The sequence below is a fragment of the Thunnus albacares genome, chromosome 11 (assembly GCF_914725855.1).
Source record: "Thunnus albacares chromosome 11, fThuAlb1.1, whole genome shotgun sequence".
In the NCBI taxonomy this organism is placed as follows: Eukaryota; Metazoa; Chordata; class Actinopteri; order Scombriformes; family Scombridae; genus Thunnus; species Thunnus albacares.
This window is the reverse complement of record NC_058116.1, coordinates 13302223-13320023: the sequence shown is the minus strand read 5'-3', so window position 1 is coordinate 13320023 and position 17801 is coordinate 13302223. Positions and strand designations below refer to the sequence as shown.

Genomic DNA, 17801 nt, shown 5'->3' with positions numbered 1-17801 from the left:
AAGGAGTGAGATGATTGGATTAGGGTTTTAAAAAAATCCGGGTCAGAGCCAATCAGAGGCAGAGTAGGGGTGGGTCTTCGCAGAATGCGGGTGGGAAAAAATGACCCATATGGTTTCCTTTCCTGCTTCCGCCATCTGTATTTATGGAAAAATGGCGGCGCAAACAGACCGCGGTGTTCCACTGAGTACGGTGAGTACGTTTTACTCATTTGTTTTGGGAATTTCCGCTTTTATACTGCCGCTGTCAACTGCTGTGAACAGTGACAAACGGATAAACTCTACCAGTGTGAGCATAGGGCATAATGAGTAGGCGATTTGTTCAATTTTAACAGTGGGTTGACCCAATGGGAACACCCCCTGACCCCACAACACCAACCAACACACACACACCTAACGTTACATGTACACTTACCAAAGGACATTATTGCTGGACGCCTTAACCATAACTGGGACATTTCCCACAATTCCATTCATCCAGTTATCTTCCTTCTCTTCATACTATAATTGTCTTTTTTATAACTGTGTATTAAAGTGAAATAATGAAGATGGCCTGAAGTAATCCTTCACATTTTTGTGAGTGATCACACTGTGTGCCATAAAGAATAATAATCACCAAATAACATGGGTAAAATGAGGCTCATAGTAGTTATAGTCAGGATGTAGCCACTAACCAGCTGTAAGGATTGTTATCATGGGGGTTTTATCTTTATCTTATCCATACCCTTATTGGTCCGGTTCATATTCTTGCTGGTTCTTTTTCATTACTATAGAATTGTTTGTTTTTTTATTTATTATTTTAAAAAAAGAATACCTCCAGAACAGGATTATAACTTATTTACATTTTGAATATAACTAAATGTTGTTTCTAAAGCAGCAACAGTAAAGTTCACAACAGCAAAATCACTATATACATTCAATAATATCTCACCGGAAGCAAATCTAAAATGTCAATAAAATAAATAATATTTCTGACATCAAAATACTGAGTGAAATTTAGAAAGAATGAAGAACACAGACATCAGTCAGCACCAGTCCTTCTTCCTGTCCTCTGTCCTCTTCCCTCTGCTGCTGCTGGGGGGGACCGGGTGGCAAACTGAGCTAAACTGTTAGGCTACATACAGACAGCTTTCATTTCATAACAATTTGCTACAGACAAAGCAGTTGAAAATATCAAATTTCTAAGTGTTTATGCTTATTGAACAGGTGTTTTGATAAATTCCTCTTATTGGCCTTTTACTCGCAAAGTTTCAATAAAGAGCGTAGTTGTCGTTGACTCAAGTAGAACTTCATCTTTCACTTCACCTGGTTCACTGTGTCTACTGCTTCCTCCCTGCTGCCTAATGGTGATGATAATTTCGATTTAGTAGAACTGCTATTAGGCTAAATACATATTTTGTGTAGGCCTGTCCTTTTACTGGATGTGGACATTAAGTATTTTAATAATGCTTATTTTTCAAAACACACCATAGTTTTGATGCTATAAACTTTACCTTGAATTATGTAACTGTAGCAACTGAGCATGGTGTGGTCAGTGCAGGTTAATTTCCTCTGTCACATTACCTGCTCCACTCCCATTTACACCATACATCTGAAGAAAAAAAACTACACCTGTAGTTATGTTTCCCCTAAAATATTTTGTTTCAGAAGTGGCTTGGGCTTGGGGTGTATTTTCAGCAGCACAGACGCTACTGTATGATCATAGAAATATTACAGGAATACTACAGGTAGCAGTGTGTCTCTATGATCCTCTCACTCTTCTGCGACTACACATTGCTACTAGTCACTTTGATCATGAAGGTGATACTACACTATAGAGTATATAAGCTACATTATAGTACAGAATTGAGTATTTATAGTATATAGTTAAGAGCATATTATAGATCCAAGACGTGACTGACAGAAGGGCTGTACTTAGGGGTGTTTCTTGCAAGGAGTCAGGACACCTGCTGATAGCTGGTTTATGATGATCTATGGTCTAACTGTAGGCTATATAAAATAGTTCAAACTAGCTCCACCTCCAACAGCTACAACAGTAACATGCTGCTTACGCACTGATGCTTCAGTATTAATAATCTAATGATGTCATATATAATATCAGTCAGAAGGACCAAACCACTACGTTCTTACTTTTTAACTACGTTTTTCTCTGTCAGAGCTGGTTCTTATGACATGTTGTCTGACCACATCATAAATCAAATAGCCAATGTTTATCGTTGTTCTGAATGGCTTCACTTGGCCTCTCCTCGTTGGCTTCCTCAACAGGGAGATGCAGTATCGTTTCACTATGGAGATAATGGAGAATGTTTTAATAATAGTGTTGCACTCGTTCAGTGTTATGGGTCTCTCATTTGTCATTCTGATGGCAGGGTAACCAGACTACCTTGACTAAGCCGGCTAGCATATATCCTTGAGTATCTTTGCTACAGCTAAGCGGTGTACGGCCAAAATGTTCTGGGTGGAACTCGCGCTGTAGAGTTATTGCTCCACACGTCGGAGTAAGTGGATTATTAAACTATTTTAACAGTAATTGTTTGGGTCACGAAGCATATTCTTCGTACGACTGCTTGCACTAATTGTGCTGTGTATTGATAAAGGATGAATACACATACCGTTACACCCTTAGCGGTACTGAGAGAGAAAGGTACAATTATAAATCCGTTTACTACTTCAGCACCACGGACAGAGCCATGGATTTATCAATACACAGCACAATTAGGCTACTGATATTTCAGAGCCATGGTTGGGGCCATGGTCAGATAAAGGATCAGTGAGTCAGGTAGACTAGACTAACATATTCACCTAAACAACCCCTCTACCCCTGCACTCTCTCTGCTACTAGAGGGTGGAGAGTGGGGATGACAGGTTAACAAGGAGGATGCATTTTTGTCATTTTGCTAACAAGGGGGATGGCATCTCCCCTCAAATTGCCTACTGCTTATACTGTCTCAAATGTTATCCTCACTGTGACAGACTCGCTACAGACAGACTCACAAAGACGTTAATGAATGACTAACTGGGTAATATAATTACTGGTAATATCACTGATAGCACTCACTCACCCGCTAAGCACACATATTACACACTGCCCTATTCCTTAAAAGGAGCTACTCTACCAAGAGTTTCCCAGGCAATGACACAGAGGTTAACTCATGTTTAGGTGAAACACTGTAATTTCTAATATGTTTGTAATATTTGTAATATATCCAAATATCATTAAAAAGTTGAAATTACCCTCTTCCTAATGTACACTTTCACCACATGAATTATTAAAAGTGCATGAATTATTATATTGACAGGGTTATGAAAAACAAGACTTTTGGTGAGTTTGTGAAAGAATCACAATAAATAAGAAAACAGAAATGATGAATTACTGTAAACTTATTGTAAATATATACAGTATAAACTTTGAGGAACTGTTTATTTTTTGCAATCTCGGTTTCAGAATACCAGAAATAATAAAATTTGTATTTTATTTGCAACATTTAATTAATTTTGGTGCTAAGACCTAATCGTAACATTTTTGAACATTTATCGTTAAGTCTAAGAGCAAAATGATGACATTCTTGAGATTTTGAAGCACGTCAGTGGAGTTGCATTGACTTTTTTGTACCATTCAGATGAAGATCATCAGGCACCATCAGTCAAACAGGTAGCAACTAGTAAAAGACATGGTAAATGGACTGCATTTATATAGCACATTTCTAGTCTTCCGACCGCTCGAAGCGCTTTACAATACATGTCAACATTCACCCATTCACCCACTGATGGCAGAGGCTGCCATGCAAGGTGCCAACCTCATCAGGATCTAATCTAACACTCATTCACACACTGCTGGCATAGCCATCGGGAGCAATTTGCAATTCAGTATCTTGTCCAAGGACACTTTGACGTTTGGACTGGAACAGCCGGGGATCGAACCGCCGATCTTCCGATTAGTGGACAAACCGTTCTACCTCCTGAGCCACAAGCGCTCCTGCCCACAGAAAGGCGCTCAATAATTTGTGTAAAACCTGTTTCCAAAACAGTTGCTCACAAAATTGTTTGTAAATCACTTGACTGCTGTAGCCCAGACTTGCATTGTTGCCACATACAGGAAACCATGTCCCCCACCCCTCTCCAAGTGCTGATTCAACCTTTTGTCACAAAATATTAAATGAGTTGCATTTTTTATTCGCCAATGTAATGCTAAATCAGTCTGTGTAAGGGATAATATTTATATCAGCAAATATCACAAAACATTCACCTTGAACATATCTGCAATGCAGCAGTGGAAGTGGTGGCCTAAAGGTTAGAGAAGTGAGCTTGGGAGTGGAGGGTCACCAGTTCAATCCCCGGACTGGCAGGATAAATCTGGGTGGGGAAAGTGAAGAAGCGGCGCTTGCCCCTCCCTCATCACCACCACTGAGGTGCCCTTGAGCAAGGCCCTTAACCCCAACTACTCCAGTGGAGCTGCTTAGTGGCTGGCAGATCAGACCATGTGGTTGTACTGGGCAGCTTCCAGGTGTGAATGTGTAACTGTGTGAATGTGATCAGGGCATTCCTGAAAAAGAGAGCATTGCTCTCAGAGAAACTCCCCTGAATAAATAAAGGTTAAAAAAACATCACAGCCGAAGTATTTTGCAGATATGTTCATACAACACAATATAATATGATAAAGCCACTTGATTAAGAATACATTGATTGAATTGGAAAAGACTGATATATAAAATTAAGGCCACTTTGAAAAACAAATGACACCACTGTTTAACTTTTTATTTGTTCCATTTGCAGCTTTGTCCCAAGTATCTTCATACCAACTCTACCAGCCACACCTGGCCCTTCAGTGCTATCGCTGAGCTCATAGGTGAGTCATCATCACATGGTTGTACTTTCAAGTGAGACAGAGCTTCTATTTTAGTTTCTGTTCTACCTCTAAGTTTCTGTTTTTCAGGAATTCACAGCACCATCCATTCATGTCAGCAAACTAAGAAGCACAAAATTAACTTGCAAGAATTATCCTTGTAGAGTTTTCCAACGTTCAAGAGCTCAAATGTATATAACCACACCTCAGGTTTACCTAATTACAGACTCTGACTCAGAACATTAGAAGAGCCTCATTCAAATACCTACATTTATGGTGGCTTTTGATGAAATGGTTTTGTAACTACAAATTAGGTCACCACTTAATAAATATTCCAAAAATGCTAGGGTGGATTTATTAATGTATTTATAGAGAAATTCAGCCATACTGAACTAAATTGTCCTGTAAGTACATTTTTTCAAATCTGCATATTTCAGGTTATAATTTAAATCTAATCTGAGCTGAATCAAAATGCTGCCCTAAACACTGTTAATTTGTTTACACTGCTTTATCCTTTTATGCCTAAATCACTTCTCTCACTGGTATGTGAAAGCTTTTTTAATAGGGAGTTCAGGGTTAAGGTTATGAGGGAGCACATGTTGTGTTTTAAGTATTGTTATGTTTTGGATACTCGGTATTTAGTGATGTATAAAGAGGAATGCAAAACATTCACTGATCTGTTTTCGGTTTGGCACTTTGACAACTGTGATGTCAAAGTGTACATATGGCAAAGAGAATGGAAGAGCAGCAGATCCAGCAGGTTAGAGTGTGGAAGGTGGAGATGGTAGTCTTCAGTGATTCTACAGTTATTTAAACATAAAATTCAAGTTTACCACAACACAAACCTCATTTCCCCACCACCTGTTTACTGTAACAAAATAAACAAAGATAGTTAAGCTTCATTATTTAGGATCTCATTGAGATCAAGATCTCTTTTACAAGGAAGACCTGAGAACAAATTACATATATATACAACACAAGATAAACTCAGTCACACACAGCAGCCATCACACACAGACACACATTAACAATATCTGTAATCAGAATTTTGAAATTTGTCTTTAATTTTGTTTGGCACCTATTAAGTTGCATAGTACCAGAGACCAGTCCTTGCCAGAGTGCAGAGTTGGTATGAGGAAGTTTTAAAGCTAAACTATTATGTGATCTTGTATCATGTTTGTTCACTTTGTACTCAACTAAGGATTTTAATTATCAGGTATACTGAGTACATTTATAATCTACTTTTTCTGATCCATTTTTGGATAGACTACAGTATGTACAATTGGGTTTGCTGATAACTAATGTTGCTCTCTGGATATTTTTGTGGTGCAATCACTTGTTATCTAATGTCATTGAGATTTCTCTTGAACAAAACGTTTAGTTCATGTGTCTCATACCCACCATCACTTCCTTGTAGCTAATGTAAATCCATCCGTACTATTTTTGCATGCATGCAAGTTACACGCAAATTGTTGTGTAGGCTTTGTCAATCCAGTCAAAATATAAAATCAACCTCTGTGAACATATGTCCACCTGTTATTTGCAAGTTTTTCCATTAAGTGCAATAAGGAGAAGTACATTTTGCAAACAGTACATAAAACTGCAATTACAGCCTGGTGTGCCTGTTTGTTAACTGCAGGTGTCCGAGTTAGAATGTGCCTGAAACACTGACACAAAAGCCTCAGTAAATCTGGCCTTCACTACACTGCAACATGTGAACTTCACACACTGGAGGTCAACAAATACAGGATTTCCAGGCAGGGCACAGAATTAGTATCAGCCACCAGCCAAATGCCGGTAAAATATGCAAGTGGCTGGTATATTTGCTTCACTCACCAGCCAAAAAAAACAATGGTGATCTATTGAGCATCTGGTAAAACTTGAACATTCACTAGCCATTTGGCTGGTGGACAAAAAAAATAATTTTGCACCCTGTTTCCAGGTAATCTTTAGTTTCTCTTAAAATTGTTTCTTTTGGCAGACAATGCCTACGATCCAGATGTAAGTGCCAAACAGTTCTGGATTGATAAGACTATGATCAATAAAGAGGAATGCCTCAGCTTCATGGATAATGGAAACGGACTGGACCATGAAACAATGCATAAAATGCTCAGGTACAGACTCTGCTGTTCTGTTTGTTTGTTTCTTTACATTCTGCATTTAGAATTTTCTGATACTTGCCAAGAATATTTTATTTGTTGCAGAGTTTATATGTATGTATATATGTACAATGTACGATTCAATGATGTGATTCATATACTCACTAAGAATGTATACATTTTTCCCCCCTCAAGCTTTGGGTACAGTGACAAGACTGCTGTAAATGGCATAGAGCCGATTGGAATGTATGGCAATGGTTTCAAGTCTGGATCCATGCGACTTGGCAGAGACGCCATTGTCTTTTCCAAGTCGAAGAACGCCTCATGTGTTGGGATGCTCTCTCAGACCTACCTGGAAGAGATCGAGGCTAAGCAAATAGTTGTACCCATTGTCCTCTTTGAGCAGACGGGAGCTAAAAAGTATATCCTTTATCTACTGCATTAATACACATCTCATGTTGTAGAGAAATCTTAAGTATGCTCAAACAATTTGGATGTAACCTATTGAAGTTTGGAGCTTGACAAAACCCTGATTTGATAAGTTCGTATTTTTGTATCTTCATGTGAAAATGGTTTGGGTGTTCGTTTTTTGAAAGTTAGAAAAGATACTCTACTTTACATTAGACATTACATTTTACCATTTGTCCTAATTTAATATTCCAAGTAACCCTTGACTTGAGTTTTACTCAATGTAAGAGAAGAGCACAAAGCCAGTCTGCAGGACATCCTGCGTTATTCTCCTTTCAAGACAGAGGCAGAGCTGCTCACTGAAATCAATGCCATCAGTACCTCTTGGTCCACGGGGACAACTGGCACAAGAATCATCATCTGGAATCTCCGCAGGTCTGTATGTTGTCAAGACATAAACAGATGTATGTTCCATTTTACAAACCAAGCACCATGGCCTACAGGAACATTCTGACTGTGTTGTGCTCAGACTCTTTTCAAAACCTCAGATATGTACAATGAAGCAGGTTTAGCAGTTTAGCTAACTTTGAGCATCCCAGGGTTTCTATTCTCATGAAGCTGGCTCAGTTTTTAGTGGTGGGGATCATTGTGGTAACCTGCATTGAGAACTTGTCGCAAACAGAGAAGGTCAACTTTGAGGACAAATCTAGTCATCTTTCCTACAGGAATCTGACGTGAACAAAAGTACAGTAGGAAGTAATAAAGAGCACACAGTTAATATCATAAATGTAAGGAACGTTTTGTATTGCACCTGTTCGCTCGCTCTGGATTTAAAACAGTGCTTCCAACAAACAACAGGAAGCTTGTTAACCATAGTTATCAGTAATGAATAACTGTTGAGTTGCTTGCCATTGGCTGATTGATACAGATGGGGTCATTCTCATGTGAGTTAAGAATGACTAAGTTATATTTGTGATACAGACCCATTTGCTCACATTGTTTGTGTTTTGTGTTTTGTTTTTACCAGCACATCCACTGGATCAACAGAATTTGATTTTCAGACAAACCGTTATGATATCAGAATTCCATCTGATGTCTATGAGGAAATCAGTAGGACTCCTCAAAATGCAGAGAACATCACTTCATACATCCCTGAGAGTGTATACTCACTGCGGGTAAGGAGCAGTAATGTAAATGTCTTCAAAAAAATGCTTATTAAAGATTCATACACATTCAATTGGTAACAATTTCTACAATGTTATACAGGCATCAAAATCCAGACTGACATCTCAACAACTATTGGATGGATTGTCATGAAATTTTGTACAAAATGCATGAAATTTGGCACAGACAGTCATGGTGCCCAGGGGATGAATCCTGATGATTTTGCTGATCTGCTGACTTTTCCTCTATCACCACTATGAGTTTTACATTTGTGCTTTTGAGTGAAATGTCTTAACAGCTGTTAGATGGATTGCTGTGATGTTTGGTACAGACATACATGTCCCCCTCGGGATGAATTATAATAACGTTGATCTCCTGACTTTTGATCCAGTGCCATCATCTGCAAAACTAATGTCATTCATAGCCTCAGCTGTACTTTGTATTTAGCGCTAATTAGCAGATATTAGCATGCTAATCCAAGATGGTGAACATGGTAAACGTTATACCTGCTGAACATCATGCATGCAAGTTAAGTAGGTATGCTGGCATGAGCATTTAGCTCTAAGCACCATTGTTCATAAGTACAGCCTCTCAGAGCCGCTAGCTGTGGACTTGTAGTCTTGTTTCTTTTATTGGTGAACGTGAACCACTGTTTTTTATCTCTATATAATCAGTGTTTGTATGTGCAAGAGAAAAATATTGAGATTTTTAAAAAAATATAACTATATATAATACACTTTACTTTTCATTCTTCATAATTGATAAATGTGTTTTAATGGACACAGGCATATTGCAGTATTTTGTACCTGAAGCCTCGGATGCAGATCATCATACGTGGTCAAAAGGTGAAAACTCAGCTCATTGCGAAGAGTCTGGCCTACATCAGAAAGGACCACTACAAGCCGAATTTCCTGGTGGTATCCTTTCAACACAGGCTTTCTAGAGCTGTGCCTTCTATTTTTTAACAGTTTTTCTCTTTCAGATATGTGTTGAGTATTTATAAATGTTGTAATTTGGAACATTTTGGAAGTGCACAGAACTTTACATCTCAACTGTTGAGTTTTCCTGAAATTTTATTTTAGAACAAACGCATTCCTATCACTTTTGGTTATAACACCAAAAGTAAAGACCAGTATGGCATTATGATGTATCACAAAAATCGTCTCATCAAAGCCTATGAACGCGTGGGCTGCCAGCTCAAGGTGAGTTTGTGTTGTTTTATGTGAGTTGTGTTTGTTTAACTTAGTTCCCATATCTTCTCACCTGATGTTCATCTCTTATCACATGTCTCTTCGCCTCTTACAGGCCAACAACAAAGGCGTTGGGGTCATCGGGGTCATAGAGTGTAACTTTCTGGATCCGACCCACAACAAACAGAGCTTTATTGAGTCTGATAAGTCCAGGTAATAGCATCAGCGCTGAAATCAGATTTTATCATATGGGTTTGATTAAGGTTTAGATAGCTGTCTTTCACACACACAAAATTGATAATGTTTATCATATTACTGGATTATTTGTCAACACATGACTATTAAACAGGAATGCAGACATCTGACCTGCCTTATTTCTTGGTACAGGAAAACTATGAACAATTTGGGGGTCAAACTGGAAGAGTACTGGAATGAAATGCGCTACACAAAGACCAAAGAGAATCCAAACAGCGCCATACCAGTGGAAGATACCATGTTAGTATATCACTAGTTTTGTAGTGCCTGACATCATGTATTCTACACATGTGTGTGTATAACTATGTTGACTTTTTACTTTCTCTGGAAACTTTTCTCTATCCATGTCCACAGGAAGCGCCCAGATCAAAACTGGGTGCAATGTGATAACTGCTTGCGCTGGCGGAAACTCCCTGATGGGATCGACACCAACAAGCTGCCAGATAAATGGTTCTGCCAATTGAATCCTGATCCTCAGTTCAGGTAACCAGAGCATTATCAAAAAACTGTTGCAAAGTCACAATCTGATGTGATCATTGACTGTATATAAGACCTAAATATGGACATCATGACAGCTCCTCAAAAGTGAAGCCAAGACATCTTGATCGCCCCCTGTTGGCTGGCTGCAGTATAGGTCATAAGTCCTGCCCCCATCCATGTTAGCGGATGGGACATGAGCCAAACGAAAAACTCAAGTACACATCAAATACATTTTTCCCAAAGATGGTTTCTGTCATTTTAGGTAATTTATATCATGCTGATGTTTGTCCAAGCGCTAATTTTTCTGATAGGTTTGTTTTTAATTAGTTATTTGACAATATAAAAAAGAGGTCTGATGTCATGATTGACAGCTGTGATAGCCGCTCTCAAACCTCCGTCAGGCGCCCAACTCTACTGCGCAGATTCTGGCTCCAAATTACATCACACAAGCAAGACGGCAGCTCCCGGAAAGGAGATATTTTGGCTTCACTTTTGCATAGTGGTAAATATCAACAATAAATGTAGCATCATTTAGAAGAACACCTATCTGTATATAAAATGTATCTTCAGCAGTTGAAAAGTTGATCTGCAGGTGTAGATTGACTAATAAATAAAGATTTAAAGGTGACATATTATACTAATTTTCAACAAGTTAATATAGGTCTCTGGGGTCCCCTCAGACTTCAAGGCATGTCTTTGAAGTTTTTTACTGAAAATACCACTGAGATTATGCATTCTAGCATGTCTCTATAGCCCTGTGTTTCTGTCCTGTTATCGACTTCTTTGTTTATGCAAATGAGCTGCTGCTCCCCACTCTAGAACAGGTTGTGGATTTCCAGCTGTGATACAATGCAAGATTATATGACTGCAACAGGAGAGACCGAGGGCTGTTGACAGTATTCATATTCATACTGGAACTGCAACAGAGCTGCAGTAGCATCACTAATACTAGTATTACAGTAACGCTACGTGTATCTGTGGATCAGAATGGACGTATTAGCCTCGGCTTGACTTAACACACACTTTACACACTGTAGCGGGCCACTGCAGCTTTATGGTCTGAGCAAGTCAGCGGCTGGATGCTAATCAAAGTTACACAACGTTGCCAAGCAAAGGATTTCCTGCATTTCTTTTTCACACGTGTATCATTACCTTCATGGCATGTCTATCAATAACATTTACATAATGTTTCAGCAGCAGCACATACATATCGGCGAGGATCACGGAGCAGAACGGGCTAACATGTAACAACAAAGCTAGCTGAGCTAGCGCTGCGGTTCAAAGTTCCACAAAAAGTAACATGAAAAAACAGATAAGACCATCCAACCTCCTACTGTCATCATTTAGTTGGCTTCTAATGAGGCTTAACTTACACTCACACAGTTTCTCTTGACTGTCATTAAACATTAGTCCAACATCACTAGCCATATTAGCTCTGCGAACACCAAATTCAACAGGCTAACCTGGTAAATAAACAGTAAAACTGCAAAAAACATGGCAAAACTTACAACTCCCAAGTTTGAGGTTGGGTCACAGACAGCCGGTATCGATCCATCACACACACACATACACACACATACAACAGTTTTCCAGTTGTTGTGGGGACATTTCCATCAAAAATGTAATAAATCTAAAGGATCTTCACTTCCTCAGATGATGGGAGGACATGTGAGACTGTTGTGTTGGTTCTTGCAGCCAACAATAGACCTTTTTATTCTGTTGAAAAGTTGATTCAGTAGGTTTCAATGGGCAGGGATCGTCAACCTGCTGGGAGGAGGTCTATGTTCAACAGATCCCTATATGACAACTTAACGAGAGCCAAATTTAAAACAGTGTTTTTACACACACATTTACTAAAAGATAGAGCAGGAGAAAAAGAGAGGATGGTCTTTTCTCATAGTTTTGGGGACACGCCGGTGACACATATTCATGTTGAAAAGACATGAAAAAGTGCATTTTGCATAATATGTGACCTTTAATAATTTCAATGTCTGTTTAGGATGAAACAGTTTAGGCTTGAAAATATTAAAATACTGTATGTATTTATGATGTGTTCTAAATATGTGAAAACAAAATTTAAATTCACATCTATGTATTTTTGAAACTGATGCAACATTTATTTATATGATAGTTTTCCTTGTCTTTAAGGCTGCATCACAGTTTTCTGCCCTCATTCTCACCAGAGTGACTAAACAGTGAATTCCTCTGACTGCTTCACATTACTGCTGATCTTTTCTCAAGATTCTCTCTCATGAAAAAGCAACAAAAACAGACACAGTTTTAATATAAAGGCATTTGGCCAAAATAGTCTTAAACTCCACAGACTTATACAATTGTTTTTTTAAAATTTGCCTAACCAGGAGCTGCCAGGTAGAAGAGGAGCCTGAGGACTCTGATGATGACCAACCTTCGTACCGCAAGACCTACAAACAACAGTGAGTCATGTTTCCATTAAAAACGTAGCCGTAACTTTAGCACAATATTGTAACAGCATCTGAATATTTAAAGAATTGCTTTCTGACAGTTCAGTGAAGTTCAAAACTGGTGTTGCATTAAATTTAACTCTGTCTTTTTATTATCAGTGTAATATCAGTATTGACATAATGTATAGAAAGGATAGTAATAATAATTAAAACTGCCTCCTTATATCTGGTTACTGTATTTTTTATTTCTCCTGTGTCACTGTCCACAAACCAAGACGAGTTGAGACCTTAGGCTCTTGGGTTTTGTAGGTCTGCTTTGTCTCAAAAGTGGGATAAAAATGTGTCATAAATGTGATCAAGCATGTCTTGTTTTATGTATGCATCACATGGTAATAAGGTCGGTGTGGTGTTGCTGTTTAAAGAAAGGGTAAACACAGTCAGCACTGTATGTCTAAATAGACATATCTACCTATGCTTGGGAAAAAATCCAAGGTCGTTGAAGAGTCACCCACCCCCTGAAATATATAGAGTTGTTCAATTGATGTATTAATATGCTAAAATAAAAAACAATCTTAACTTTGTGATTTATTTGTTGCAGAGAGAAAGAGGACAAGAAGAAACAAGAGACAAAAAGACAAAGGGTAAAGAGTCGACTGCTGTAAATCCCATAAAAATGTGTAAAGCTTTTTTTGAATTGTGCTTTGTTTACGTTCGCTTGATATCCTCATCTTCTCTGCTGTTTTTGGTACTTTTTGTGCATATGCTGGTAGAATATGTAATAATTGACACAAACAGTACAAAGTATTGTGTGGTCTGATAGTATTCATTTCTATTTCCATAAATGTGAACACATCGTCTTCTAGACAGAGGAAGAACGAAGGCGTCGGGAAGAGCAGCATTTGGCTAATCTTGCCAAGCAAAACACGCCTCTTAGACAGCAAAAGGCACAGCTGAAACAGCAGCTGCATGAAACAGTATGTTTTTTCACACTACGGAGGGTTGGGAGTGATCACGTTGTTTCATTTTCATAGTTTTAATAAGTACATAAAATAATATGGATATAGTTTAGAGATAATAATAATTACAAATAAAAAATACATGTCAGCATTTTATATTTGTTGTTCTTGTCGACAGACTGTCCGTCCACCCTCCACTCCCACTACCCCAAGGAGCAGGTTTAACACTGAGTCACCACAAGGGGGTACTGCAAGGGCTGCATCCTCTCCACAGGGGTCCTCTACCATTTCCCAAGCTGGTAAGTAAAATTGGTGCGTGTGTGATATGTGTATGTGTTTTTGTTTGTGGGGGGAGAGATGGAAAGTTTGAGAGATAAAAAAAAATGCCATCTTTCTCTCCAGCCTGCAGCCCCTCCAGTAACAATGGTCTTCCAATTATTACTAGTGTATGCTCCCTGTCATCAGCCCCCCTGAGGTAAGATTTCGTGCTATTTGTGAGCCTAACTATATCCATTGCAGCTCATGTAAAAAGCATATTAACTGTGCTTTGTGCGCAATGCAGGGGAAAAAGATTGCAGCCCAATACTCCACAAGGAACGCCCAAAAGACCGAGAGTAAATGGCTTCCATAGAGGCACCTCAGATGCATCCTCATCAGTAGACGTGAGACCACCGAGCTCCCCGTCAGTCATCAATGAGAACGATGATACTGATGATACTGATGACGACATATTCATCTTGGAGACTGCCAGTACCCCCAAGCCAAAAAAGCCAGGTTCTGATGTGTCCAGAGTGGAGATCAAGCGTGAGCAAAGTGATTCTAATGTGGGCATGCTGATGGAGTGTAACGATGACGCCGCTGTGGATGACGCCCCTGAGACAAACGCTGCCGGAACGGGCTCGTCAGAGTCGGCAGCTGCGGGAACCGGTCCCTCCCCAGCACCGCCTCCTGAGATGGCCAGCATCACCACCCAGACAGAAGCCCCCAAAATAAAGGTGGAGAGTCAAACTGAAGGAGGGGAGAGATCAGGGCAGGGTACATCTAATGAGCGTGGCGAACAACTGAGTTCAGATATCAATGTCTACAGCGCTGAACAAAGATTAATTAAGCAAGAGAGTAACGACGACACTCACAGTGAGAACAAAGGAAAGCAGACCTTACAGAATGGAGTGAAACATTGGGATTGTGACAAAGATGCTGGCTCTTCCTGTGCAGATGCCACTGACAATCAGCCTTCTCCACCGCACTTCTCCAGTATGACCGAGGTTCAGGAACAGCAAGATCAGCTCCTGGAGCTCATGCAGGCTACAGCTCAGGAGAGAGACTCTTTCAAAGAGCAGGTCCGTCAACTTACCTGCCAGCTGAAAGACACGCAGAGCAGACTGCAGGAACTGTCTCAGATCAATGTGAAGAAGGAGTGTTCTCACCAGTCCAACCAAACAGAGGAAACAGGGGATGGGAACGACTACAAACGTCTGTTTGAGAAGGCCAAACAGAAAATCAATGAATTGATTAAGGACAAAGAGGTTTTCCTGGCAACTACTGAGGCCAAGCCCAGTACTTCCCAATGTGAAGAAAAGGACATTGATGAGATTGCACTGCAAGTTGACCATCTGGTACGGGAACTGGATCAAAGAAACAAGGAAAGGGATGAACTGCAGTCACAGGTCAGTGGTCCAGCTGTGTTTTGTGCTTAAAGGATAAGACTTGCAACATTCTGTATTTTTTATATCGTCAACAAACCCCATAAAAAGACCTAAGCTAATAATATTAATCAGCCTTCTAACTTCCCCAGCCTGTCTGTGGCACATTTGTTTCAACTGAAGACAGACATTTTTAAAAACAGCTCACAACAATCTTTCATTAAAAAAAAAGCAAAATAATTTCCTGAAATAGCTCATAGCCTTTACAGCAGTAAAAAATGCATTTATTGGAGACTATTTTCAGCCACAGATTTGGTTCTGTAGTGAGTATTTACAGCAGTAGGATGTTGTATGTGGCATGTTGTCTCGAAAAACACACAGTGCCCATGTTCATTGTAATAAACATGTCATCCAGTGCAGCAATGTGGCTCACTAATGAGTTTTTTAATTTGACAACAATAGAGGTCTGTGGCACAGAGCAATAAGTTACATCAGGCTAGGTTAGTTGGATCAATTTATTATTGGTTTTAGTCTTTTCATGGAATTTGTCGACAATAAGAAAAATATAGAACACAACCAGACTTATCCTTTAATGTATTTACATTGTATTTCCCTTATCAGATAAAGCATTAGTTGTAAGCAGGAAATGCTACTTATAAGCTCAAAAAACTGCTTCCATGTCTTGAGCGTGGAAATAAATTCTTAATCTAAATTCTTGACCTTGACTTACTAACTTTTCAATGTTATCATTATCTTGTATATAATTTACTGTATATAAACATTTGGTAATCCATGTAGATTTTTCTTTACCTCATTGATATTGACCTTCTTACACCTCCCATCTTCATTTTCTTTCCTCCTGGGGTTCCCTTTCTGCTTCGCCACCAGTTGGACAGTCTGGAGGAGGAAAAGGTGAGGCTGGCATTGCAGTGTGAAGAGCTCAGGTTAAGCCTCCAGCAGCAGAGGGAAAACGCACAGAAAGGAAGCACAGCTCCACTCAGAACCAGTGACTCCTCTGTACAGTCAGATCCAGGAGAGGCAGAAGGGACAGCAGACTCTGGCGCAGCTTCAAGTTCAGACACATCCAGAAGGTTGGATTGTTGGAAAATCACTCCCCTTTTATTTTTATGTTTAAATTATCACTTATGTGACAGCCATTTATGAACTTAAAAACCCAGCAGAACAGTGATGTAAATTTGAATTTCTTTTTTTTTTCCTTTTCTTTCAGTTTGATTGAGCTACGTCAGAACATCGGACGGCTGCTTGTCCGCTATGTGCCGGCTCTGGACCTGGCCCAAGTGAATTATGAATGTAACGTACTTGATGAGATCCTAGAACAAGTTCTCTCCGATATAGAGACTGGAGAGGGATGGAGCGAGAAATGAATGGAATCTGGTTTATGTTGAAAATTATTTTGTACTATATTCTGTTTCTTCTCATAATCCGAATGTAATTCAAATATATTTTTATATTTCCAGCCTGTTAATGTTCTGTGATGAAATGCTCTGCTACACTTTGAGTACTGCTGTTATGCTAGGTGTCTTTGTGAACATTCTGACAGGACAAACATTATATTATATGCTATAAGACAGGGCAGGGAACAACTCTTACAGTATTTTTCTGAAACTTAATTGAAGGAGCTATTATGAAACTCACACTTAAGGCCAAATCCACAAAGAATGCATTGCACCCGCTAATAGCACCATGAATTGTGCAACATTTGCACCTGCAATCTGCCTCGTTCTAAGTTCCGATTCCTGATGATATGACATATGATATGATATGATATGACGGCGCAAACACGCCCATAAAGTTTTTCAGCTGAGTGCAATTTGTCCCTGTTTTGCATCTTATTGAGTGAGCAGAGCAGTTTCCAGTGTTTCAGGCTTTCCTCCATATGTCGGCACACAGATTGGTCCATAATGAAAACTGCAGAAAGCACAAAAGCCTCAAATTCTGTCTTTAATTAGCAGAAGTGCGCACACACAGAGCTTCCACAATCACAAACCAACTTTCATAAATTTTGCTTGTTTTACTTCTTTAGTATTTCACATCTATAACATAATCTACTGAAATATCCATAGAAATAGGTTACAGCTATTAATGTGACTCGGGCAGGTCTGACACGTGTTAGAATAATGTCTGAATCTTGCAATGATGTTGTTCAGGTGTCACAGTACTGATATTCTGTTTGCTGTCCACAGCTGGCTGTGTGTCACAGCTGGCTGTAGCATCACACAGCAGCTGAAATGATAAGTGCATCTTCAAACTGAGAAAGAGGCTGTGCACAGTTACGCACACGGCACAGCAGTGGTAACTCTATTAACACTGGATCAGTCAGGG

The 17801-nt window shown here is 39.3% G+C and overlaps 1 protein-coding gene across 2 annotated transcripts; it reads left to right on the top strand.

Moving 5' to 3' along the window:
• The first annotated feature begins 3 nt into the window (after positions 1–3).
• morc3a (MORC family CW-type zinc finger 3a) lies at positions 4–16935 on the top strand. Of its 2 annotated transcripts, none has more exons than XM_044365148.1 (19): positions 4–190; positions 4771–4843; positions 6822–6954; positions 7135–7361; positions 7626–7782; positions 8375–8522; positions 9297–9428; positions 9594–9713; positions 9817–9914; positions 10089–10196; positions 10311–10439; positions 12797–12871; positions 13458–13500; positions 13723–13803; positions 13994–14114; positions 14218–14290; positions 14378–15482; positions 16347–16549; positions 16687–16935. In XM_044365148.1, exons 1-19 carry the CDS (start codon positions 101–103, stop codon positions 16841–16843), a joined length of 3273 nt encoding a protein of 1090 aa, XP_044221083.1. In that variant the 5' UTR covers positions 4–100; the 3' UTR covers positions 16844–16935. The 2 variants fall into 2 exon arrangements, with proteins under 2 accessions (XP_044221083.1, XP_044221082.1); XM_044365147.1 differs by having other exon boundaries at positions 13723–13833.
• The last annotated feature ends 866 nt before the right edge of the window (positions 16936–17801 follow it).

Excerpts from the sequence above, each read along its gene's own strand:
- morc3a (XM_044365147.1), top strand. The coding sequence starts at position 101 with ATGACCCATATGGTTTCCTTTCCTGCTTCCGCCATCTGTATTTATGGA. Across the intron at positions 7,783-8,374 it reads ATCATCTGGAATCTCCGCAG|CACATCCACTGGATCAACAG; the intron begins GTCTGTATGTTG and ends TGTTTTTACCAG. Across the intron at positions 10,197-10,310 it reads ATACCAGTGGAAGATACCAT|GAAGCGCCCAGATCAAAACT; the intron begins GTTAGTATATCA and ends CCATGTCCACAG.